Below are 27,350 nucleotides of genomic sequence, written 5' to 3'. Positions count from 1 at the left end.
GGAAAAAGAAAAATAAAACAACAATATCAGCAACAAAGTCTAAACAACGAAACAGAGAAAACCCTGGGGAAGATTGAAGACTGTGTTGAACTGGTACTTGTGTTCTGGGCAGGTGGAGAGGCAGGGAGGTTGAGGAGGTCTGCAACCACTGCAGATGACAGGGTGAGTTGCAGGAAAAGTTTTAAAGGACCATACCACATCAATGCACAATCTGAGTCTGCACCTCAAAACACGAGGCCAGTAGCCCAGGGGTACTATCAGGACACCAGGAAAATTTGATTGATTGAGAGACTATGGCTCCAGAGTTCTGCTAATAACAACTAGAAACAAAGAGTAGGTTAGGACTGACTTTCCAAAATATTATTATTTTAATCAAATACATATAATGAACTAGAAATAGAATAGTATGAGTGAATCACACATTATATGAGTAAATATTGTTTGATAAAATAAGTATGTATAGTCGGCATACATATATGTATAAATATTTGTAAAGATATATACATATACATACATATAATTATACTTACATAATATGAACATATACATACACATACGTGTTTATGCATATAAACATAAATATAATGCACATATACAATTGGCATAGATTTAACATTTGTTTCTTACTATATGAATGAGAATTAAAATATGAAAATCACGAAAGTGAACTAGGAATTGTTAGATAACTTCAAAACTCAGGATCTCAAATTTCTTGCAGCTACTCAGCTTCTTCAGTGTGAAAATAAATCATTTAGTACAAAAGGTTTGCAAAATCCTCTTCTAGCTGGGGAAGAGCCCCAGTGGGAAGGTGTGCCTCTTCTCCCAGAGGTCACTACAATCATAGGTGCTGCAACCCCACAGGGAGAATCTGGCCTGGGACCCGCAGCCATTCTCTGCAAGGGGTGCAGCTGTGCAAATGCTCAGAGGTGACAGAAACAGAGCATCTCCTAAAAGAGCCAAGAGTTAGGAAGAGGACCCTCCTGAGTGAGGACTGAGTGCTCACCCACACCACATAGAGGGGCCACAGAATTCAGCTCAGACCCTCATGTCAGCCCTGAAAGACCCCAGCAGCCTTGTCCCCCCTCCACACCCTTCCCCCCACTGCCACCTCAGGGGACTTGGAATCAGAACCTTGGTCTGAGGGAGGCAGACACTATCAGCAGAGTACGGGGCTCCAGGATCCGCCAGATATCAAGATGAGAACCTTGAGGGATAACTGAGCCGCTCCTCCCTCATCCCCCGCCCCACTGGAATCCGGTTCCGCCCCTACTGTCCACCCAGGTGAGCCCTGGGTGGACGGATGTGACGCCACTGACGTGGCCGCAGAGATCAGAGAGAAGCCTGGTTCTAAGGGGTCAGCTTGAGATCGACTGAGGGAAGCGGGCCCAGACTCTGTGAGGAGGCAAGGTGAGACCCTGAGGGAGGACTGAGGAGGCCCCCACCCCTCATGTAGAACCCGAAATAATCTAGCGCCTCCCCTGCTGCCAGCCCTGGACCACTAGGGGGCAGACTTGTCTGGCTGGGCCACCCCTAGCCAGCCCTGCGCTTAAGCCACAGGGGAATCTGGAGTGAGAGCTTGGTGTGACCAGAGCAGGGCTGGTTAGCAGAGGGCAGGGCCCAGGTTCTGCCAGGCATCAAGGGCAGGACCCTGAGGGAGGGCTAAGGCCCCACAGAGCACATCGCTGCCCCTACTGTCAGCCCTGGGCATGGCGGCCTGGCATGGCGGCCAGGCATGGTGGCCGGGCATGGCGGCCGGGCTAGCTGATTCTGACGTCCCCATCCGGGGATGATGCAGCGAAGGGGCTTCATAAGCACGGCCTCAGAGGAGCAGAGGGAGGTCCCAGGCCATGCTGGGAGATGAGGGAGGCCTGAGGGGACCCAGGACCCCAGGACAGGAGGCCCACCCTACCTGTCTGAGACTGAGGCGCCTCCACATTTGGCCTCAGGAATCTGAGGGACTGAGACTCAAGTCAGCAGGGGGGTGGTGCCCAGCCCTGCCAGGAGTCAAGGAGAAGAAGAAGAGGGAGGACTCAGGGGATCTTGGACTCCAAATCAGTGGAGAACTCAGCCTTGGGAGGTCCCATGATCTGTGGCTGCATGTGGCGCATCCTTGTTGCGTTTTCAGGGTGTCAGAAAGGAGAGGGCTGTGGTTTGAGGAGTGAAGTCTCAGGTCACTGGAGAGAGGTGCCCCAGAGCCCTTAAGGAGGACTCAGCAGACCTCCCGTCACTGACCTAAGAAACCTGCTCCTGCTCTCAGGTCTGGGCACTCCAGGCAGGACTGTGGGGAAGGGAAGTGGCCCCCCAACTTTCTGATCGGTGGCCTCAAGGAGATGGTGGCCTTGGCATGCAAGACACATCCATGGTTCAGCAGGAAGGAAAGGGCCATGCCTTGTCGTGGAGTAAATATGAATAACTGGATGACACCCAGACAGAGAAAGACCCCATGAAACCTACTACTTCTGTCAGCCTTGGGAATCCCATGCAGGGGTGTCCGTGTAGTGCCCCCATTACTTCTGCCTCCCGGGTCTCAGGGAGGTGGCAACCTCGGTCTGAAGGGCGTCCTCAGCTCAGCAGAGGGAGCCACACCTGTTCAACAGAGGGACAGGATCACAACATCTGCAGGACCCAAGGTGTGTACAACATCTGCAGGACCCAAGGTGTGTACTCTTTGTGATGACTGGGGGTACTCCTGGCCTGGAAAGAAGGGACCCCACAAAGTCTGGCTAACTTTGGTTATTATCTCTGGGGAAACCCAATCAAGGGTGGCCCTAAGTGGCAATCTCACCTGTACTATGGGCAGGAAGTTGGGGAAACTCAGGAAGATGAGGTATTCGTGGTAAGGGAAGATGTCTGCTCATATCAGCGTGTTGTGGGTTGAGGAAGGACAGGCTCCATCAGGGGAAAGATGAAGAACCCCCTGAAGGCCTTAGAATCCACCACTCAAGAACAAGTAGGGACAGACCCTAGTGTCATGCCTGGACACCCCACCCAGTGGTCATCAGATGTGGTGGCTCCTCATTTCTCTCTTGGGATCTCAGGGAAGCGAGGACCTTGTTCTCAGAGTGACTCAGGACAAAGCAAGGACCCCCATCTGGGCAACAGACCCACTGGTCCAAGAATCTACAAGAGTCTAGGTGACAACACTGAAGGAAGATTGAGGATAGCCTCGATGGTTCTCCTAGCAGGCAAAAAACAGATGGGAGCCCAACAGAAATCTGCCCTGCCTCTGTTGTCACCCCCAAAAGCATGAGCAGGACTAGCAGCTGAGGCCCCCTGTGTGATACCAGACTCATTGGTCTCAGGGAGAAGAAGGCTTTGGTTTGAGGGGGCTGCATTCAGGTCAGCAGAGGGAGGGCCAAGGACCTGCCAGGAGTCAGGGACTCAAAGGACACCACTCACCAAATACACAGGACCGAACCCCTCCCTGCACCTTCTGTCAGTCATGGGAAGTGCAGGAAAAGGTGGGTGGATGGAATCCCCTCACTTGCTCTTCTAGTGTCTCCTGGAGATAGGTCCTTGGATTGAGGAAGTGGCCTCAAGTCAGCCCAGGGAGAGTTTCAGAACCTGGAGGCATCAAGATGAGGACCAACCAGGATCATCAACGTTTGGACACATGGGCCCCAATGTATTTTGTGTAGCTATTGCTGTTTTCTCACCCTAGGACAGGACACATGGACCCCAATGTACTTTCTGTAGCTATTGCTTTTTTCCCCAGGAGGCCTTGGGCACATGGGGCCAGATGTGGGTCCCTTTACGTCCTTCTCTTCCATATCAGGGATGTGAACCCTTGATCTGAAAGTTTCTCAGGCCAGCAAAAGGGCCAGATCCGGGCCCTGCCGGGAGAAAGGTGAGGGCCCTGAGTGAGCACAGAAAGGACCATCCACGCAAAATAGTGGCGAGCTCATAGAGTCAGGCTCAACCTCCTGACAGCACTGGGGTGCTGGGGCTGTGCTTGTAGTCTGCAGCCTGAGTTCCCCCTCGATTTCTAGGAGCTCCAGGAACCAGGCTGTGAGGCCTTGGTCTGAGGCAGTATCTTTAGTCACAGAGCATAAGAAGTCCAGGCAGTACCAGCAGTCAAGCTGAGGTGGTGTTTCCCCTGTATGTATACTAGAGGCCCCTCTAGCATCAAAACAACAGGAACCCCACAGTTTCTGGCTCTACCAGCCCTTCTGTCAGTCCTGGAGCCATAGCCTTTGCCCAGAGGCTGCACCCTGAAATGCCCTCTCAATTCCTCTTTCAGGTTCGCAGGGAACAGGCCAGCCGGGAGGTCGGGAGGCCCCAGAGGAGCACTGAAGGAGACCTGTAAGTAGGCCTTTGTTAGGGCATCCAGGGTGTGGTACCCAGCTGAGGCCTCTCACATGCTTCCTCTCTCCCCAGGCCTGTGGGTCTCAATTGCCCAGCTCCGGCCCACACTCGCCTGCTGCCCTGACCTGAGTCATCATGCTTCTTCGGCAGAAGCGTCAGTCCTGCAAGGCTGAGGAAGGCCGTCAGGCCCAAGGAGATGCACCGGGGCTTATGGATGTGCAGATTCCCACAACTGAGGAGCAGAAGGCTGCATCCTCCTCCTCTACTCTGATCGCGGGAACCCTGGAGGAGGTGCCTGATTCTGGGTCACTGAGTCCTGCCCAGAGTCCTCGGGGTGCCTCCTCTTCCCTGACCGTCACCGACGACACTCTATGGAGCCAATCCAATGAGGTTTCCAGCAGCAATGAAGAGGAGGGGCCAAGCACCTCCCCAGACCCAGCTCACCTGGAGTCCCTTTTCCGGGAAGCACTTGATGAGAAAGTGGCTGAGTTAGTTCATTTCCTGCTCCGCAAATATCAAATTAAGGAGCCGGTCACAAAGGCAGAAATGCTGGAGAGTGTCATCAAAAATTACAAGAACCACTTTCCTGAGATCTTCAGCAAAGCCTCTGAGTGCATGCAGGTGATCTTTGGCATTGACGTGAAGGAAGTGGACCCCGCCGGCCACTGCTACGTCCTTGTCACCTGCCTGGGCCTCTCCTATGACGGCCTGCTGGGTGACGATCAGAGCACGCCCAAGACCGGCCTCCTGATAATCGTTCTGGGCATGATCTTAATGAAGGGCAGCTGTGCTCCTGAGGAGGCAATCTGGGAAGCGTTGAGTGTGATGGGGCTGTATGATGGGAGGGAGCATAGTGTCTATTGGAAGCTCAGGAAGCTGCTCACCCAAGATTGGGTGCAAGAGAACTACCTGGAGTACCGCCAGGTGCCCGGCAGTGATCCTGTGCGCTACGAGTTCCTGTGGGGTCCAAGGGCCCTCGCTGAAACCAGCTATGTGAAAGTCCTGGAGCATGTGGTCAGGGTCAATGCAAGAGTTCGCATTTCCTACCCATCCCTGCATGAAGAGGCTTTAGGAGAGGAGAAAGAAGGAGTCTGAGCAGGAGTTGCAGCTAGGGTCAGTGGCGCAGGTTGCTGGAGGGCCTGGGCCAGTGCACTTTCCAGGGCCACAAACAACCCCTTTCCTGTCCTGTTACATGAGACCCATTCTTCACTCTGTTTGAAGACAGCAGTCACCGTTCTCAGTAGTGGGGAGCATGTTGGGTGTGAGGGAACACAGTGTGGACCGTCTCTCAGTTCCTGTTCTATTGGGTGATTTGGAGGTTTATCTTTGTTTCCTTTTGGAATTGTTCCAATGTTCCTTTTAATGGATGGTATAATGAACTTCAACATTCATTTTATGTATGACAGTAGACAGACTTACTGCTTTTTATATAGTTTAGGAGTAAGCGTCTTGCTTTTCATTTATATTGGGAAACCCATGTTGTTTCTTGAATTCAGACACTATAAGAGCAGAGGATTAAGGTTTTTTAGAAATGTGAAACAACATAGCAGTAAAATACATGAGATAAAGACATAAAGAAATTAAACAATAGTTAATTCTTGCCTCCTTTGTACCTCTTGGTGTACCCTATGTATCTGGATTTGCTTGGCTTCTTTGAGAATGAAACTGAATTAAATATGAATAAATAAGTCCCCCTGCTCACTGGCTCATTTTTTCCCAAAACATTCATTGAGCTTCTGCTATTTGGAAGGCGCTGGGTTAGTACTGGAGATGCTAAGGTAAGCCAGGCCCACCCCTGACCTTAGGGTAGTAGAGTCTAGTATCTGCAGTCACATAACTAAGGTGGCCAGGTATCCTTTAAGATCTAAAGGGAAAATAAGAGGGATGAGCATGTGGAGCAACAGGTGAGAGTGGTGGAGTGTACATGCCCTGAGCCAAGGCCTTTTGGGCTTTGGGAAACTGCAGTACCTTTTGGGTGAGCTGATTCTAATGAAGCGGGGTGGGGCCAGAGCCAGATTCTCAGAGGACAAGAGAAAAGCTTGGAAGGGAAACCTGCTCAGCAGTTCCTTTTGGATGGTGGATGAAACAGAGAGGCATCTCCTCCTGGGGCAGGAATGGGAGGTGTCCTGCACTCTTGTCTCAGTGCGGTTGAACACAGCACACAAAGTTGGTGATGGATACCCATCATACACATGGGTTTCCTGAGAGATAAGCATGAATCTGCTGAGATGTGAGGCCCAGATGCCACTGGACATGTGCTTGTTTTCCTGGTTGTGAGAGCCAGAGCTGACTGTATTAAAAAGACATTCTGATTAGCTTATCTGAAGCGCAATTTGGCCAGTTTTAACAAGGGAAAGATTTGGGGTGGTGATATAATGAATGAAAATGGTGGTTTAGATGGAAAAGAAGCTGAGAAAGAGGGAAGGACTTTATTCTTGACTCATATTCTAGGAGCTCTGAGTTGCATTCCAGTTGAGGAAGACTCCTGCACATTGAATTTTTGAAGTATACCCTCTGAGTGGGTAAGCTTACTGAAATTCATTGACAAAACTTCCTTTTTTGGCTAAGTAATTCTTCCAGATCCTAATAAGCTGCATATTTTCTGATAAGTCCTGGAGAAATCAACAAGAACAAAATCCGAGAGTGCTAGGATCGGGGGTCAAGTAGTAGAAATATAGTCATCTGCCGTTCTTTAAACTTCTAAATTACACAAGGCCCTGAGCCAGGTGCATCATTTACATTGCATACACTCCAACAGTGCTATTGAACAGGGATCATCACACCTGCTTCACAGATGAAGAACCCAAGGCTCACAGGGCTTGGGCATTTCCCAGGATCACATGGCTAGTAATAGGGCTGGAACCAGATCTCTAGTGTGATTCCTGTGGAGCCCATGCTCTTCCCATTCCTGACAGTCTGACGCCCACCTCCTGAGTAGCAAGTAGTTTATTTCTCAGCACTGCATCATGTCTCTCAGGTGACAAAAAGAAGGAGCCTGAGGCCAAGGTACTAAAAGCAGGCCAAAAGAAGGTGACAATGAGAATCAAACAGCATTAGGGGCATGGTGGTTCCCCTGGGAGCTGACTGTTGGGTGCTTTCTGTTGAGTACCTATTATCAAACATGTTATGGGAGAGCCTACAAGTGCTCATCCACATATTGGATTCTCTCCTTCAGCATATAGGACAAGTACACTCCAAGCCAGCATTTCTGTCTGGCTCCAGCACTTTCCTGAATTACAACACCCTTCATCTGGTCCCCCTCATGTACCCTCTGTTCCATCTCTGGGAACCTAGCCTGCTGCTTGCTCTTCCCTGCTACATCTTGAGGCTGCACAGAATCACCTGCCTTCCCCAGGACATGGAACATTCCTATCCCCTGCAAAAGTTCCCTGACTTTTCCACCACTCAACCTCAGTCCTGTCCCACAGCCACAGCCACTCTGGACTGTGACTTTAGACACCTGGTCCTCTCTCCCTGGGAGTCCTCTAAATACTCTTTGTTCTCTCAGTGGGGTGTGAGTGGAGTCTGCATTGCACATAATCTCTTGATTCTTGGGATACAGCACGGAAGGTAGAGAGTAGTTTGTCTAAGTCACTAGCATATTTGCAGAAGGATTGTAATGAGCTTCTTGTTCAAAGCTGGGGACTGAACAGGCAAATGGATGGTGCTCAGGAATCCCATTCCTTCATAAAAGGTAGAAGAAGAGCAGCCATCTCCTGAAACTGAATTCTTACAAATCCTGGGCTTCTCCTAGGATGTGAGAAACTGTTCCTTGGTGGACATGCCAGCTGGAATTTGAAAAGAACCAGCCTTCCACTGCCTCCTGTTTGGCATCTGCCCCCAGGAACATACTGGCTTTCAGTGTGACTAGTGGCACCTATACAGGTGTTCAGACAACAGCAATCATGTGGAGGGTAGCAGAGAAGGTGGGTAGGATTCTGCCCCTGCATCAGATGGAAAGAGGAAATCCTCAGCCTACTGAGAAGACAGATGGTGTTGCAAAAGGAAGTGCAGAAAATGCTATGGAGTGAAGAAGGTGAACTCACCCAGCTGACCTTACAGGATTATCTTCAAATTAGATGGGTTAATGTATTTGGAAGCATCTGACACATAGCAGTCCCTTACAAATTAAGAGAAATTCAAAGAAAATCTGATCTCAGAACCTTCTCCAAGAAATTAAGGGTGTAGTTATCATGACAAATTATAGTTTGTGTATAGTTGCCTTTATTTCTAGCTGTGTTCAAAGCCAATGCTTCTCAACAACAATATTTTTTTTAATTTCTCAGATTGACATCAGACATTAGGACTTGTCTGATCTATCAAAAAAGCTAACTATTGGTTTTGTAAAGTTCATTTATTGTTTCTCTGAAATTTCTGAAATTTTAATTTCATTAATTTTTCTCTTCCTATCTTTACCACCCCGTCTCTTTCTTTGCCTTAGTTTTAATGTACTTTTCCTCTACTGGTTATTTAAGAGCAAATTTTAGATGTTTTATTTGAGCCCTTCGTTACTTTCTAATGTAAGCATTTAAGGACATAAATGTTTCCATAGGCACTACCTTAGCTGAATTCCACAAATTTTAAAACATCGTATTTCCATTTTTATTTATCAGAAAATATTTTTTAGTTTTCCTCAAGAATTTTTTTAAACATAAAGTAGTAACAATGTGTTGTTTATTTAAAAATACTTGGGGACTTTATAGGTATGTCCTTTGTTATATTTGTACTTTATTCCTTTATAGATTTTTAAACTACACTTTGTACAATTTTGGTTGTTTTAAATTTTTTATGGGTTGTTTAATGGTCTATCTTGGTAAAAATTCCACATACACTTGAAAATATTATACATTCTGTTCTTATTCTGTGGAGTGTCCAGTAAAGGCCAATCAGATCAAGTTAGTTCCTTGTGTTGTCAGTTTCTTCTATAACCTTGCAGAGTTTCTGTCTACTTCAGCCATTTACTCAGAGAGGAGTTTTGCAGTCTCCAAATGCAAGTGTAGATTTGACTATTTATCCTTTCAGTTCTATCAGATGTTGTTTTGCATATTTTGAAATAATGCTTTTAGGTGAATTAACGGGATTATGTCTTGTTTCTTAATTAACTCTTTTATCATTGCATAATGTCCCTATTTATCCATGGTAATTTTCCTTCCTATAAAGTTTTAAAAAGTTTACTCAATGTAATCACTCCAACTTGCTTTTTTTAATTTTTAATTTCATTATTTAAATTAACAGTAATTTTGTTTTCTTTATGTGTCCTGTTCTGTGGCCTTAGCCCATGTGTAGATTTAGGGAACCACCACCATCAAATCATTTTCCACAATGGTTGTACCATTTTCATAATTCCCACTAGCAACATATCAGATTTAAAATTGTTCTTCATCTTTGGTAGCACTTAGTAATGGTTCTTTGTTGTTGTCGTTGTGGTTTTTTTTTTTGTTTTTTTGTTTTTTTGTTTTTTTTGAGACAGAGTCTCACTCTCTTGCCCAGGCTGGAGTGCAGTGGTGTGATCTCAGCTCACTACAGCCTCTGCCTCCTGGGTTCAAGCCAGTCTCCTGCCTCAGCCACCCGAGTAGTTGAAATTACAGGCGTGCACCGTCACGCCTGGCTAATTTTTTTTTTTTTTTTTTTTTGTATTTTTAGTAGAGATGGAGTTTCACCATGTTGGCCAGGCTGGTCTCAATCTACTGGCCTCAAGTGATCCACCTGCCTCAGTCTCCCAAAGTCCTGGAATTACAGGCTTTGAGTCACAGTGCCCAGCCATGACTTTTAAATATCTTTTTCAAATATATGTTACCATATCTCATTATGGTTTAATATGCATTTCTCTAATAGCTGTGATGTAGAATAATTTTTCATGTGCTTATTTGTCATGAATATGTCCACATTGGAAAATGCCTTCAAACAACTAGGCATGGAAAGAACATACCTCAAAATAATATGAGCCATCTATGAAAAATGCACAGCCAACATCATATTGAATGACCAAAAGCTGGAAGCATTCCCCATGAGAAGTGGAACAAGACAAAGATCCACACTCCCACCACTCGTACTCCACATGGTACTGGAATTCCTAGTCAGAGCAATCAGGCAACAAAAAGATACAAAAAGGCATCCAAATAGGAAGAGAGGAAGTCTTAGTAGATGATATGGTTTTATGACAACAAAACCTTATAGTCTGTGCCCAGAAGCTCCTAGATCAGATAAATAACCTCAGCAAAGTCTCAAGATACAAAATCAGTGTACAAAAATCAGTAGTATTTCTATACGTCAACAGCATTCACAAAGAGAGCCAAATCAAAAACAAAATCCCATTCACAATAACGATGAAATTATAAAATACCTAGGAATACAACTAATCAAGGAAGTGAAAGATCTCTACAATAAGAATTACAAAACACTGCTGAAAGAAATTGAAGTTGACACAGACTAATGGAAAAATACTCCATGCTCATGAATAGGAAGAATCAATATTGTTAAAATGGCCATACTGCCTAAAGCAATTTACTGATTTTTTAAAATTTTTTTATTTTTATAATTTCTTTCTTTTTATTATTGATTTGTTTTTATTATTATTTTTTATTATACTTTAAGTTCTAGGGTACATGTGCACAACATGCAGGTTTGTTACATATGTATACATGTGTCATGTTGGTGTGCTGCACCCGTAACTCATCATTTACATTAGGTATATCTCTAATGCTATCCTTCCCCCCTCCCCCTACCCCACAACAGGCCCTGGTGTATGATGTTCCCCACCCTGTGTCCAAGTGTTCTCATTGTTCAATTCCCACCTATGAGTGAGAACATGCAGTGTTTGGTTTTCTGTCCTTGCAATAGTTTGCTCAGAATGATGGTTTCCAGCTTCACCCATGTCCCTACAAAGGACATGAGCTCATCATCCTTTTTTTATGGCTGCATAGTATTCCATGGTGTATATGTGCCACTGATTTAATGCTATTTCTATCAAACTACCAATGACATCTTTATGTAATTAGAAAAAAATATTCTACAGTTCATACAGAACCAAAAAAAGAATGTAAATAGCCACAGCAATCCTAAGCAAAAAGAGCACAGCCACAGGCATCACACTAGTCAACTCTAAACTGTACTATAAAGCTACAGTAACCAAAACAGCAATAATATTGGTAGAAAAACAGACACATAAACCAATGAAACAGGTTAGGGAACCCAGAAATAAATAAAACCACACACATACAACCATCTGACATTCAACAAAATTGATAAAAACAAGCAATGAGGAAATGACTCCCTATTTAATAAATGGTGCTGGAATAAATGGCTAGCCATAGGCAGAAGATTTAATTTGGGCCCCTTCCAGTTTCAACTCAAGATGGATTAATCTTTAATTCATCAACTAAAACTAGATTGAAGACTTAATTCAAAAATCTAAAACTATAAAAATCCTAGAAGGAAACCTAGGAAATACCATTCTGGAACTAGGCCTTGGCAAAGATTTCATGATGCAGATTCCAAAAGCAATTGCAACAAAAACAAAAATTGACAAATGAGACGTAATTAAACTAAAAAGCTTTTGCACATCAAAAGAAACTATCAACAGAGTAAACAGACAAGCTACAGAATGGGAGAAAATATTTGCAAACTATGCATCCAACAAAAGTCTAATATCCACAATCTATAAGAAAGATCAACAAATTAACAAGCAAAAACAACCCCACTGAAACTGGGCAAAGGACAAGAGTAGGCATTTCTCAAAAGAAGCCGTACAAGTGGCCAACAAGCATATGAAAAAGTGTCCAACATTGCTAATATTAGAGAAATGCAAATCAAAACCACAATGAGATATCATTATATAAGATGGCTACTATTAAAAAGTCAAAAATAACAGATGCTGCTAAGGTTGTGAGGAAAGGGAACATTTATACACTGCTGGTGGGAATGTAAATTACTTCAGCCACTGTGGAAAGTAGTTTGGAAATTTCTCCAAGAACTGAAAACAGATCTACCAATTCACCTAGCAATCCTATTACTGGGTATGTACCCAAAGGAATACAAATTTTTCCACCATAAAGACACATGCACACAAATGTTCATCACAGCACTACCCACAATAACAAAGGCATGGAATTAACCTTGATCCCTGTCAGTGGTAGACTGGATAAAGAAAATATGGTATACATACACCATGGACTATTACGCATCATTAAAAGAAAGAAATAATGCCCTCTGCGGCAACAATGATGCAGCTGGAAGCCATTATCCTAAGCAAATTAGTGCAGAACAGAAAACCAAATACCCGCATGTCTTCACTTGTAAGTAGAAGCTAAACATAGAGTATACACGGACACAAAGGAGGGAAAAAGAAACACTGGGGCCTACTTGAGGGTAGAGATGGGAGTACTTACCTTTTTTGGCTGGGCACGGTGGCTTATGCCTGTAATCCCAGCACTTTGGGAGGCTGAGGTGGGTGGTCAGGAGTTCGAGACCAGCCTGGCCAACATGGTGAAATCCCATCTCTACTAAAAATACAAAAATTAGCCAGGCGTGGTGATGTATGCCTGTAATCCCAGCTACTCAAGAGGCTGGGGCGTGAGAATCGCTTGAACCCAGGGGTTGCAACAAGCCGAGATCACGTCACTGCACTCCAGCCTGGGTGAGAGAGTGAGACTCTTTCTCAAAAACAAACAAAACTACCTATCTGGTACTATGCTTATTACCTGAATGATATAAAATTGATGCACCGAACCCCCATGACATGCAATTTACCTATGTAATGAACATGTGCCCCTAAAGCAAAAATAAAAGTTGGAGAGAAACAAAAAATAATTAAATAAAATGTTTTTTAAAAATAAATGCAGTACAAACTGCAAAACTAGAAAAAAAATGAAATTACCAAATCATTTTCCACAGTGGTTGTACCATTTCATAATTCCCACTAGCAACATACAAGATTTTCTTCATCCTTGCTAACACTTAGTAATATCTTTATTTTTTAATTCAGTCATTTTCGGCCAGGTGCAGTGGTTCACACCTGTAATCCCAGCACTTTGGGAGACTGAGGCGGGCAGATCACCTGAGGTCAGGAGTTTGAGACCAGCCTGGGCAACATGGCAAAACTCCGTCTCTACTAAAAGTACATAAACTAGCCGGGCATGGTGGCAGGTGCCTGTAATCCCAGCTTTAGGAGGCTGAGGCAGGGGAAGCCTGAATCCAGGAGGTCGAGGTTGCAGTGAGCCGAGATTGCGCCACTGCCCTCCAGCCTGGGCAACAAGAGCAAGACTCCGCCACAAAAAAAAAAAAAAAAAAAAAAATTTTCAGTCATTTTCAAATATGTGTTTTGCTATGTCATCATGGTTTAATTCTCATTCTCTAATAGATGAGATGGACAGTATTTTTTCATGTGCTTATTTGTCATGTGTACGTCCACTTAGGGGAAGTGTATATTGATATTTTTTGCCCATTTACAAAATTTGTTTGTGTTAAATGAATTCCTACGAGTCATTGTTTTGGACTAAGGTCTGTCCCCAGGTCCCAGGAAAAACAGACCAAAACAGAATGGAGACACTGGTGCTAACTGCCACATAATCAAAGTGAACTTGGGTTCATCCTGTGCTCTCGCTCTCTGGGCTCTTTCTTCTGCTCATCTTTTGCTCTGCCATGCCCTGCTCCAAAGAGATAGCTTCCATTTCTTTCCCAGCAAGTAGGCCTGGCCTGCTGAGGAGGGCAGCATGCAGCTGTGCTTTGCCCACTCTCCAAGCATGCCATGGCTCTGACCCATGAGTGTTGACTGACCGTGGATTATGTATAATGCCTATGATTATACAATACCATCTATGGAGTAAGCTTTTATGAAAACGAACATTCAGATAGCTCTTCCTTCTGGATGTTATGGAGGAGTGGCTCTGGTCTGGCCTGGCTGCAAAACACTTTATAGATATAGGAGCTGGTGTCATAGATGAAGAGTATACAGGAAATGTTGGCACTGTCCTGCTTAATTTTGGTAAAGAAAGGTTTGAAGTCAAAAAAGGTGATCAAATTTCACGACTTTTTTGTGAACAGATTTTTTTTATACTTTAAGTTCTAGGGTACATGTGCACAACATGCAGGTTTGTTAAATAGATATACATGTGCCATGTTGGTTTGCTGCACCCATTAACTCGTCACTTATGTTAGGCATTTCTCGTAATGCTATCCCTCCCCCAGTCCCCCACCCCCTAACAGGCCCCAGTGTGTGATGTTCCCCACCCTGTGTCCAAGTATTCTTATTGTGTGAACAGATTTTTTATCCATAAGTAGAAGTTCAAGCTCTGGATGAAACTGAAAGGCATTCAGGAGGTTTAGGTTCCACTGGAAATAATTAAAATTTATGTCAAGAATAGAAAAGGAGAAATCATACCTTTTTCTGAAAAATAAAGAGTTTTTGCTTAAAGTGTTTTGTTGTTTTGTACTTCGGTAAACTTAACAGCTTTACCTTCTAAAGCTACTGCATTTTCTTTTGATCAAGCAGAGTTCCTCTGTTCAGATCACATAAAAAAAATGTGTTGTTTTGCTCCAATTAACAGTTTTATGTAAATCTGCTTTGTGATGACCTAATTCAAACAGTGTCTTTTTAAAAATCAAATGAATATCCATTACTAATATGGAAAAAATTTGTATTATTTAACTCAATAAATTATACCCCTTTAGCAATTTATTTTGCTTTAATTGCTTTAAATCATTAGCAATGTTTTTTATTCAATAAATTTGGATTCTTACATGGATACAAAATATTGCATAAGCTGAACCAAAAGAAATTTTTAAAAAATGAAAAGGGGAGTTAAAAGTTATTCCTGGTTCTTCCCTTCTCTTCACTAGTCTAATTAAAAAAAAAAAACAACAACAACAACTTAAGATTCTTTGTGATGGTGAGAAAAGAGTCTTCAGTTTATTTTTTCATTTTTGTATTTCTCTTGGTAGATACCTGTTGACCGGTAGAGGTATGTTCATGAAAATACATGTATCTTGGGATTTGTTACATTTAGTTTGTTCCCCTGAATTTCATCTGAAAACTAAAAAGTATCTGAGACAGGTCTCAATCAATTTGGAAGTTTATTTTGCCAATGTTAAAGACATGCCCAGGAGATAGGTCTGTGCCTTTCTTCAAAGATGATTTTGAGGGGTTCAATTTTTAAAGGGTAAAAGCAAGATGGAGGAGATAGAGAGTAGGCATGGTCACATTACTGAATATACATGTTGTGAGAGAAATAGGAGTGGGTAGGGGAATAATCAGTTATGCATTCCTCTCTCTCTCAGTAAATCGGCACTTTATGTAAGATCAAGTGAATGTAGAATAGCTACCTGTGGATAGACTTAACCTTTTATCTGTAGCTATCTGCTTAGGAACAAAAGGAAAGGCAGCTTCTTACATGACTCAGCTTTCAGCCTCATTTTCTTCTTTTGGCATGGTGAATGGCGGTCCCACATTTTTATGTTTCTTTCACATTTCTCCCTCTTTTCTTTTGAAAATCTTTCAGACAAAGCATTTGTATTAGTCCATTTTCACACTGCTATAAGTAACTTCCTGAGACTGGGTAATTTATAAACAAAAAACGTTTAATTGACTCACAGTTCCACATAGCTGGAGAGGCCCTCAGGAAACTTACATTCATGGTGGAAGGTGAAGGGAAAGCAAAGCACATCTTACATGGTGGCAGGAGAGAAAGAGCACAAGGAGGGAACTGCCAAACACTTTTAAACCATGAGATCTCATGAGAACTCACTCAGTAGCATGAGAACAGCATAGGGGAACCACCCCTGTGATCGAATCACCGCCCACCCGGTCCCTTCCTGGTCATGTGGGGATTACAATTTGAGATGACATTTGGGTGGGAACACAGAGTCAAACCATATCAGCATTTCAGAAGAAAATGTGTTTCTGGTTTTGGGTTTTTATCTGATCACTCATGACTAGGATGGCTTATTCCTAGAAAAATAAGTCCCGCATTGTTAGGAAAGCTCATTTTTAGCAGGTTGTGAAGTCACACACCTTATGAAGGAAAAATAGGAAGAGGAAGAGAGAAAGAAAACAACAACAACAAAAAAAGAAGAACAACCCTGGAAAACTGATATAGGCTATATTACTCTGAAGCCCATATATTAGTAGGTAGGAATGAAATTGGTTTATGTGTATAAATAGGTTGCTGCTATTTTCTTCTGAAGTTTAAGTTGTCTAGCTCCAGTTTATAGGAGATTAAGGAAAACACAGCTTAACTTTTAGTAATTTCAAATCAATAAAAATAGGAAAAGGGGGAAAAAGAAGTAAAAAAATTGAAAACTTTATTTTGGAGATTTATATGCAGGAAAAAATTTAGAATTCGATCCAAATTGCAGAAAATAATAAAAATTGAAAAACATTAAGCAAGACTATAATCTAACAACAGGTATAGTATAGTTTATTTTGTAACATAATTTTTCTCTTCAATTTCTCAATTTTGTTAAAGACAAAATCATAGTGGAATCAATTTATTTTAGTCCTATTACACTTGGTTTGATTATTTGCATAGAGTGCAGCAAGAATAATCATTTGCCATATAGGCTCTCTCTCTTTTTTCTTTTTTTTTTTTTTTTTTTTTTTTTTTGAGACGGAGTCTGGCTCTGTCGTCCGGGCTGGAGTGCAGTGGCCGGATCTCAGCTCACTGCAAGCTCCGCCTCCCGGGTTTACGCCATTCTCCTGCCTCAGCCTCCCGAGTAGCTGGGACTACAGGCGCCTGCCACCTCGCCCGGCTAGTTTTTTGTATTTTTTAGTAGAGACGGGGTTTCACCGTGTTAGCCAGGATGGTCTCGATCTCCTGACCTCGTGATCCGCCCGTCTCGGCCTCCCAAAGTGCTGGGATTACAGGCTTGAGCCACCGCGCCCGGCCCCTCTCTCTCTTTTTTCAAATTGGCTTTGCTGGAAACTTTTTCATAAGGAATCTAAGATTAGAACTTTTTAAAAGCCTCAAGTTCAGCCAAGGATTTATCTATGCCTCCAGGTACTTGTGTGAATTGAGTGAATTTCTCTCTTTACTACCACAGGTTAAGATCCTGTAAAGCAAAAGGCATAGGGCCAGTTTTTCCAAGGGGCTTTTATTTGCTCTATAATTCAGCCTTATTTTCTTAAGGCAATCTAAAAATTGTCATGCCAGTCAAAGCCTTGGTAGAATAACTAGTGTCTTCAATTATGCCATGTTATAAAAGAAAATATTCATGTTCAACTTATGCAAATAACTATATTGTCATAAATTAAGAATACTCACAAAATAGTTTCCAAAACTTGGAGAAATTAAGTTGAGAGAAAGGAATTAGATTTTAAATTTTGCTTATAACAGTATACTTTATTCAATTGTTAAATGCTGTAAATAGCTTAAAAGAAGAGAAAATTTTCTTGACTCTGAAAAACAAACCAAACAGAATCATCAAATGTTTCCAATAAAAAGTCATAAAAGATTATTTCAATCTTCTGTTAGTTCAATCCATGCAATTAATTTCTGATCTGCTTGATATTGGATCACCAATCCTCATGAATACGTCAGGTCTCTATGGGAGTCCTGGAAGTTTTTCTCTCTATTCCAATGGCACAATCTCTAAAATTATCAGAAACCTATATTTAAAGTACTCCTCAGTGTTCTATAGCTAATTATAAGCCACTCTATAAAATAATCAAGGTAAAACAACAATTACAGATGACAAAAGACATAGAACAGCCATGGTTAAAGACAAAACTGACAGGGAAATTTGATTACTTCTGTGGCATACAATAATTTTACATAATAATCATAAGTAATACTGATAACATAAAACAAGACATATCATAATCACAGGAGTCTCATATAATTTTGGAACCCATGTTAATAACATGTTTATATAAATATAATCCAAAGAAGGATAGATACCATTTCATATTTGACAATGCTTCCTGTATTATTTTATTATAGAAAGTAAGCTGAATATGTCTCTCTTGCACTTCAGAAGACCTAATATCAAAAAACTAATGAGGTCAAAAGGACTCAATTTAGCATTTAATTTTGGAAAGTTTGTCATATATAAAAAGGTTAAAACACTTGATATCACAAGATAGGATTACAGGTCACTATTTTACAAAGACATTATTAATTCAGCCAAAGTGATAACTCAAAGATTTCAAAAAGAAGCAAGACCCTTTATTCTTTGGGAGAAGAGACAATTTTCCAAACAGTAAGCCTTTATAAAGACTGCGTGGGGCCAATTATATCCGTCTATCAAATTTTACAAACAAATCTATTAAATTTTCATCATCTTGACCATAAGATATAATTTTTATAAACCTTTTTATAATCTTTTAAATTCTTTTTAAAGCGGGTTAATGCTCCAAGAAAACCTTGTTAATCTGAGATAGGGGCCCAGATGCTGGTCTTGCATTAGTGTGCCTTTGATATTAATGTTTAATTTATAGAGAAACTCTGAACTAATTTTATCTCCCAAAATCAGCCCTTACAATCTGATGTGCCCACCTCTGCCACAATACTCCCAAGGCCTAGAGAGATTGAATAGTTTTAATTTCTGGCCCTGTGTCTCATGAACAGTTTATTTTGATTGTCATCTTCTACCAGGCCTGAAGATGAGGCTTTAACTGCTGTCAGTGTTTAAGACTTGGCAGGACTTGGCATCCTTTTTAGTCCCAGGAATCAAAGCCCTGTAACTTAATAGCACTAGGACTTTAAAAGAAATACAGAAACTTACATGGATATAATAACCTTAATTTTTTATCTCAGTTTTCCTGAGGAAATCAAAACGTAGTAACAATGACATAGGAATTATTTTGATAAAATGTAAAATGTGTTTGTTAGGTCACTTACCAAAAGATTAAAAAAAAAAAAAAAAAAAAAAAAAAAGCCTTCTGCAGTGTGAATGCTTTTCTTATAGGGAGTCCTTTTAGATAAACTGCAAGTCAGAACTAATGAAAATAGTACTTAGAAATAGGTAGAGTGTGTCCTGGGCCACAAGTGAAAATTTTTAGTTTCATAGAATTTAAAGCCAAGAGCACAGAATATTATACTGGAAGAAAACATTTCCTTTAGACCTTTAAAATGAAACACTTTCAGCATCAGGCCACAACAGCAGTTAAAACCTGAGGAAAAAGGTTACAGGAGCTGATGAAAAAATTAAAAGAGACAGTTATTATCTCAGCCCTTTTCAAAGGGGAGAGAAAGCTGAAAACAGTGAGATGCAATAACATTGAAATTTTGAGTTAAAAGAAAAATATCCCTTGTAAGTTTACTAAAAATAAATCAATACCTTAAAAATGTTGTTGTTCTAACCAATTCTTTAGTGTACTAGTGTTTTTTCCTTATCAGTACCCAATCTCTAGAAAGACAATTATAAATAATTTCTTTTTAATTATAGCCAACTTGATCACATAAAGTTTCTCTCTTATGAATGCTCTTTTTACAAACTTTATTATGGCTTACAGAAACTATTTACAACATTCTTGGACCTCCTGTTGTATCCTAAACAACTCTTTTTCTTAAATAACCAGTCATTTTATTTTAGGGCAAAAAAATTTACCATGCAAGATTCATTTTATATAAAATTATTTTCCTTTTAGCCTTTCTTACCAAAATATCTTATTATATCTATAACTTTCTTTACATCTCTCTTATGTACTGGTTCCTTTTACCTTGTTTCAAAAATAACCGTTAAATAACCTTTAAATTTATACTAAACTTATTTCCCTTTAAATAAGAACACACTTTTTAATGAAAAATGTTTCCCTATAATTTTTTAAAGAAATTGGAAATGATCAATTTAATGAATATCTATTATTTAACTCAATATAACTTTAGATTCTAAATTATGTGAGAAGTTTATTTGCAAGCATTTATTTCATTGCATTTTCCTAATCAGTTAATTAATTGTATTTCTCAATAGTTTAACTAGATTGCTTATGAAAATTGTGATAGTCATCATTTAAAGTTATATCCCTATTAATCATTTTATAGCATGTGCATTTCAGGTATTTACCTCAGTAAGAACCTTAAGGTTAAAAAAATGGTGTATTTTTCCAATATTCAAGATTTAGCTGTTCCCATTAAACCCAACAATATTCAGTGCCTTATTTATAAAAAATTATACAAAAATAATTCTCTTGTGGGCTGCAAGCTTTACAATCCTCATGCAAAATTTTGACAACTTTTAACACCTAACGGAGATAAATATTAAACTACTAGACCAATGAATCCAACAATAATGTACGTTGACCATTCTGAATAAATTTCTAATTTTATTTTACCAATAATTTTAAAATCAACTTATTTATTAAGGATTTACTTAAGTAAACTTATAAAAGCATTTGGGCTTCTGTTTTTCTGATAAAGTATGTGATTTAAGTGCTTTTTTGTCTCTAAGCCAATTAAATGTATAAAATTAAATTATATAGATTATATATAAATATATAAAATATATAATTAAATATATAAAAATTAAATCTAATGAGCTCTTCTGCAATTAGAAACAAATCTAATTTCACAGACCCTGAAATTATTTAAGGCCCCTCATGCAGCAGATGGTGGCAAGAAGAAAGAGACAGGCAGAAGTAAATGGAGAAAACAGAATTTTGTTGACTGAGAATGGTAAAAAATGCTTTTTCTCAAAAAATAATATTCTAGAAGAGAAAGAAAGCATAAAGGCCTTTTCAATATATACGTATATATACACATATTATATATATGTAGGTGTGTATACATATATATTTACCTTTTTAAATTTTTGTTTCTGTTTTTCTCAGAGATCCCTGTTCTGAACATACCCATGCACACACACATATACATCTTGGATCTTAGATTTTAATTAAGCTGACATAATAATTGTGCTCTTAAAAAAATCCTTTTAAATCTCATTACCATATTTTGGCCAGGATAAACTGCTGATAGTTCAAATGAAACAAAAATATCAAACCAGAAAGGACTTGATTTAGGAACCAAACTCAGGCTGTCATGTGAAAAAACAGCAGAATCTTAGCTACTGAACTACAACCATTGCTCTTTCAATTTGGCTTGGCTAGTAAAAGGTGGCCTTGTTATGTGAATAATGCACCTAAGGTAATCAAATTCTTTCTTTTTTTCAGCTGCATGATTTTAGCAAATTCAGAGACCTTGCTCCCCATAATTTGGAACTTTCCTTTGGATTTGACCAAGTCCAGTAGAGTTGGTCAAATCCATTGGGAAAAAGACTGAAACAACAAAAACAACAATAAAAAACAAACAAAAAAAACAAACAAAAAACAAAGGCAGTTAAGCAAAACAAAAGACAGCACAGTCTATAGGATTACTGAGTACTCTATTGGTAAGGAGAAATTAAGACCAGCTACTTATTAATCTTAACTTTTAGCTATTACGGAAAATTTCCAGTAGAAAACCCCAATTCAGCTACTTACCTAGGAATGGGGCCCAGGCTGAAGACTTGTTTGTACATTTCTCAGCCTTGCACTGTATGTAAAGCCAACGTGTTATGTTCAGCTCATTGGAGCACCTATTCTATTTAAATAGAATGAGAAGTTGTTCACTATAGAATTGCAAATGAAAGCTAATTAGGTTTTTGAACCAAATTTGGTGTAATTTTGTCTTTTGACACGTTTTCTCATGTCTGAAACTTTAGGACTCTTTATATATTCTGCATAAAAGACTTTTGTTTGGCATATAATTTGCATATATTCATGTAACTCCACATTTGACTTTTTATTCTCTGATCTGTGTATTTCCCAAAGTAAAAGTTTTAATTTTGAGGAATCCAATTGATCACTTTTTCCTTTATGAATCATGCTTTTGGTGTCATGTTTAAGACCTCTTTGCCTGATTTCAGGTCATCAGTATTTCCTCCTATATTTGCTTTAAAAGCATTATAGTTTTTTGTATAACATTTGAATCTATGATGCACTGTGAGTTAATTTTTGTCTAACGTGTGAAATTTTGGTGAAGTTTTTTTGTTAATAACATATGGATATTCAATTGTTCCAATACCACTGATTGAAAAGCCTAACATTTTTCTAATGAATTGTCTTTACTCCTTTCTAAAAATCTCCATTGGCCATGTTTGTGTGGGTCTATTAAAAGACTCTGCGTTCTATTCCATTAATCTATATGTGTATCCATTAGCCAATTCCATACATTTCTTACTGTAGGCTTATATTACATCTTAAAATTGAGCAGTATGATTCCACCATGATATTCTGGGTTTTTTTTTCAAAATTGTTTTAACTATTCCAGATCTTTTGCCTTTCCATACACTTTTCGAGTCAGCTTGTCTACATGTACAAAAATTCCTGCTAGTAGTTTGACAGCATTGACTTTGAATCTATGGATAGCTTTGGTATAGGTCACACATCTCCACTGAGTCTTCCAGTCCATGAAGAGAATATGTTCATATATTTACTTGGACCTCTGAATTGTCTTCATTAGCATTTTGTCATTTCTCCACACAGATAGGGACTTATTTTATTAGTTATATAGCAAAGCATTTTATTTTTTTAATCTATTAAAACTGATCTTTGGCCGGGCGCCGTGGCTCAAGCCTGTAATCCCAGCACTTTGGGAGGCCGAGGCGGGTGGATCACGAGGTCAGGAGATCGAGACCATCCTGGCTAACATGGTGAAACCCCGTCTCTACTAAAAATACAAAAAACTAGCCGGGCGTGGTGGTGGGCGCCTGTAGTCCCAGCTACTCGGAGGCTGAGGCAGGCGAATGGCGTAAACCCGGGAGGCGGAGCTTGCAGTGAGCCGAGATCGCGCCACTGCACTCCAGCCTGGGTGACACAGCGAGACTCCGTCTCAAAAACAAACAAACAAACGAAAAAAAACTGATCTTTTAAAATATGTTTTCCAATTTTTATTGTCCTTTTTTTTCCAGTTTAGCCTATAAGAAACTTGAAGTCTCTCTTTTCATTGACACAAACAAGTAAAAAGCTGAATAAATTGAAAAAAAAAAAAAAACTTTTCTCAGATTTGCTTAGGGAACTGGGACCACAGGGAAAACTACCAGACCAAAGCCAAAGAAACGGGCAAAATACAGTCACACCTTGGAGACAAGAAGTCCAGGAGCTGAATACCCAAGAACAAGTACCAAGATGGGAAAACCTCATCTCTACAAGATGAATGGCTGGAGGCTCAGTATTGGCAAGTTTGAGAGTTCTTGGGGAAACTGTGTTGAGGGGACTACCATCCTTTCCAAAGTCTTCTCTCTAGGAGCACTGTCAGGTTTTCTCAGTGAAGATCAAGGAAAAATCTCTTCCTACTTCCTGTAAGGAGTTTGGAAATAATTAATTAGAAAATATGCCCAGAAAAAAAATATGTTCTGTTTTTCTTACCAGGGCCTGAACTCAAGAGAAACTATTTTTCCAGAGTCTAACTTGCTGGGTTTTTTTCTAGACTGTAACCAACCTGTGGGAAGGGAAATATCCAATTACAACACCATCCAGCCTTTTGTGTCTTCAAGGGGAAAACAAAACTGAGAAGCACTAGTGAAAGCTGCAGCCCAGGGCACCCTGGTTGAAGCCTGACACCTAGTCATAGGAGGATAGAACATTTTCCCTCCCTCCACAGCTCACTGCCACATCAACGGGGAAATGAAAGTGAAAGAACTGTACATGCCAGATCATAGTGAGCAAGTCTCCGAGGAAAACCAAACACCACCAAGGAGGCGAAATGAAGGACACAACAGGGAGGTTTAGCCTCTGACACCTACAGCTACAGCAAACAGTAAACACAGCCAGATGAACACAAAGCCTCGCACTAAATGCCTACTTAACTCCATTCTTTTTATCTATTTCATTACATCAAGTTTGCAACAAAAATTTCAAACCATAATACACAAGAAACACAGTGTGAAGAGAAAGAGCAATCATTAGAAACAGACTCATATATGGTAGAGATATTGGAATGATCTGACTGGGAATTTAAAACAACTGTGAGGAATGTGCTGAGGGCTATAAGGAAACAGAAGATAATGTACAAGAACAGATAAGCAATATCAGCAGAAGGATGGAAACTGTAAGAGTCAAAAGGAAATGCTAAAAATGAAAAATATCACGTAGCTAGAATGAAGGATGACTTTGATGAGCCGAACAGTAGACTGGACAGAGCAAAGAACACACTCAGTGAATCTGAAGAAATGGCAAGGGCAACTTCCCACTTTTACTGCCATCACATGGAAATATTATTATTGTATGTTGAGCTTCTATCTTGTGAGCTTGCTGCACTTACTTCTTGGAGAATTTTTTGTGCAGTTTCCTTGGGAGTTTCTGCATAGACAGGGCATGTCTTCTAAGGTTAGAAACAATGTTGTATAATATGTTCCATTCTGGGTCCCTCTTATTTATGTTTCTTGTTTGATTTCACTGGTAAGAATCCCACTACAATGCTAAATAGGAGTAGTGAAAGGGGAAACCCTTTTCTTGTTTCTGTTCTTAGGAAAAGGCATTCAGTCTTTCACTGCAAACGTTGATATTTGCTCTAGGTTTTTTGGTATATGTGCTCTGTCAGGTAAGTTTCTTTCTACTTCCAGTTTTCTGAGACTTTTGATTATGAATATGTTGTATTTTCTCAAGTGCTCTTCTCTGCTTCAGTTCAGATCATCATAAATTTCATTAGTCTGCTGACATGGTAAATTATATTGATTAATTATCAAATATTGAACCAGCCTTACATTTCCCAGATAATTCTCACTTTTTAGATGTTGCTGTACTCTATTAAAAAGGTTTTGATGGAGATTTTTGCATCCATGTTTATAAAGCATATTGGTCTCTAATGTTTTCTTTTGTATTTCCTTTTTTGTTTGTTTGTTTGTTTGTATTGCTGGCCTGATAATATCACAGTAATGTTAACCTGATAAAAAAGATTCAGGAAGCATTCCATTCTCTTTTATTTTCTGTATGAGAGTGTCCAGATGAGGGTGACTTTTTCTTTAAATGTTTGTAAGATATCTCCCGTGAACATATCTGGGTCTACATAGTTAATTCCCAGAAAGATTTTTTACTATGAAATCAATTATTTTATTGGCTAGATTCCTACTCAGGTAATCCATTTCAGCTAAGGTGAGTTCTGGCAGTTTCTGAGTTTGGGAGAAATTCATTTAATTTCATCATCAATTCCATCTTGAATTTTTCTGCATATATTTGCTTTCAGTATTTCATGTTTTATCTTTCTAACGTCTGCAGGTTCTGTAATGATAACTCCTGTTTCCTTCCTGATTTTAATAATTTGTGTCCTCTCTCTTTTTACTTTGTCTGGCTGACTAGAGTCCCATCCATTCTCTTGATCTTTTCAAAGGACTAGATTTTGGTTTTTCAATTTTTTTCCTACTTTTGTCTCTTTTCAAAGTCAATTACTTCTATTGACTTTCTACTTTTTTCTGCTTGCTTTGAATTAATTTGTTTTCTTTTTTTTTCTAGTTAGGGAAAGTAGAAGCGTATTTATTTGAGACCTTTCTATTACCTTAATCTAAGCTTTAACTGCTATAATTCTGTCTCTAACCACTGTTTTAGCTGCATCTCACAAGTTGTGATATGTTGCCTTTTCATTTTAACTTAGTTTTATGGATTTTTTATTTGCGAGACTCAGTGCGATCCTTGAATTGTTAACGATTGCATTGTTTAGTTTCCAAGTTGTTTGAGATTTTCCTGTTGTATTAATGTTATTGTTTGGTTTCTAATTTGATGCCATGAAAGATCAGAGACCATACTCTTGGTGATTTTAATTTTTACAAATCTGTTGCGTATTCCATGACTCAGAAGATGATGTAGCTTGATGAGTGTTGCACACATGCTGGAAAAAAAAAAATGTATTATATATTCTGCTTTTGCTGCCGCCCTGATATTTGAATCCACAGTGTGTGTGAGTCATCCTAGGCCTAGGCTGAGAACTGGGTGATGATCTTTCTCTAATTTAATTCTCTAGTCCTAGATTAATAGAAAGATTCCTACATGGGCATCCTGGGTTGATGCAGGAAATTCTACCAAATTTAATGTGTTCTCTTTCTTACATTTACTATTGTATTAGTCCGTTCTTGCATTGTTATAAAGAACTACCTGTGACTCGGTAATTTATTCTTTTAAAATAGTTTTAATTGGCTCAGTTCCACAGGCTGAACAAGAAGCCTGTCTGGGGAGGCCCTGCATGGTGGAAGGTGAAGGGTAAGCAGGCATGTCTTACATGGTCAGAGAAGTAGGAAGACAGAGCAGGGGGAGGTGCCATACACTTTCAAACAACCAGATCTTGTGATAACTCTCTCACTATCATGAGAACAGCAAGGGCAAATCTGCCTCCATGAACCAGTCATCTCCCACCAGGTCCCGTCCAACATTGGGGAATCACAATTTGACATGAGATTTGGATGGGGACACAAATTCAAGCCATATCAACTATTCTCAGTGATCTTCACCATGTCCACTCAGTCCCAGGGAACTCCCTCTTACTTTCTCACTAGGAGGTGGGTCTTTTGTCTACTCATACTGCTGTGCATTTCCCTTTAAAGGGCCTGGCTAGGAGGCCAGGAAGTAGGAAGATAGAGAAAAATAACAATAGGAATTCCTCTGACACTTGTTTTTTCCTCCAACTTCTTGCAATATTATTTTTCTCTTTGATTTTCTACAGTTTGTATATGATTTGTATAGCTGCATACTTTTTAGTATGTATCCTACTTGGTGTTTTATGAGATTCCTAAACCTGTGAATACATGTCCGTCATTAATTTGGGGGCATTCTCAGCCATTACCAGTTCAAATATTTCTCCTGTTCCTCTCTTTCTTTTCCTTCTGGTATTCCAATTATACATAGCTATGCCTTGTATAGCTGTCACACAGTTCTTGAATATTCTGTTCTGTCTTTTTCCTTTCCTTTTTCTCTTTGCATTTCAGGCTTGAAAGCTTATGTTGGCGTTTCATCAGGCTTTTACTTATTTTCTCAGCCATGTCCTGTCTATTGATGAGCCAATCAAAGGCATTATTCATTTTTGTTCCAGTAGATGTTTCTTGCTTTCTTTTTTTTAATAAAATGTTTTTTGTTGTGGTAAAACATGCAT

General features: G+C 40.1%; 1 protein-coding gene and 1 pseudogene across 3 annotated transcripts; both read left to right on the top strand.

The window, feature by feature from the left end:
* Positions 1 to 1,310: 1,310 nt before the first annotated feature.
* Positions 1,311 to 5,993, top strand: LOC105495903 (melanoma-associated antigen 8). 3 transcript variants are annotated; one of them, XM_011765842.2, is made up of 4 exons: positions 1,311 to 1,407; positions 3,183 to 3,461; positions 4,241 to 4,302; positions 4,378 to 5,993. In XM_011765842.2, the coding sequence occupies exon 4, from the start codon at positions 4,441 to 4,443 to the stop codon at positions 5,398 to 5,400; it is 960 nt and encodes a 319-aa protein (XP_011764144.2). In that variant the 5' UTR covers positions 1,311 to 1,407; positions 3,183 to 3,461; positions 4,241 to 4,302; positions 4,378 to 4,440; the 3' UTR covers positions 5,401 to 5,993. The 3 variants fall into 3 exon arrangements, with proteins under 3 accessions (XP_011764144.2, XP_011764141.2, XP_011764142.2); XM_011765839.2 differs by lacking the exon at positions 3,183 to 3,461; XM_011765840.2 differs by lacking the exon at positions 3,183 to 3,461 and having other exon boundaries at positions 3,990 to 4,302.
* A 7,951-nt stretch (positions 5,994 to 13,944) lies between these two features.
* Positions 13,945 to 14,648, top strand: LOC112429210 (deoxyuridine 5'-triphosphate nucleotidohydrolase, mitochondrial-like; annotated as a pseudogene).
* Positions 14,649 to 27,350: the final 12,702 nt, after the last annotated feature.

The sequence above is a fragment of the Macaca nemestrina genome, chromosome X (assembly GCF_043159975.1).
Source record: "Macaca nemestrina isolate mMacNem1 chromosome X, mMacNem.hap1, whole genome shotgun sequence".
Classification (NCBI taxonomy): Eukaryota; Metazoa; Chordata; class Mammalia; order Primates; family Cercopithecidae; genus Macaca; species Macaca nemestrina.
Note: the sequence above shows the minus strand (reverse complement) of the source record. Positions and strands in the feature narration are given on the sequence as shown.

Excerpts from the sequence above, each read along its gene's own strand:
- LOC105495903 (XM_011765839.2), top strand. The coding sequence starts at position 4,441 with ATGCTTCTTCGGCAGAAGCGTCAGTCCTGCAAGGCTGAGGAAGGCCGT.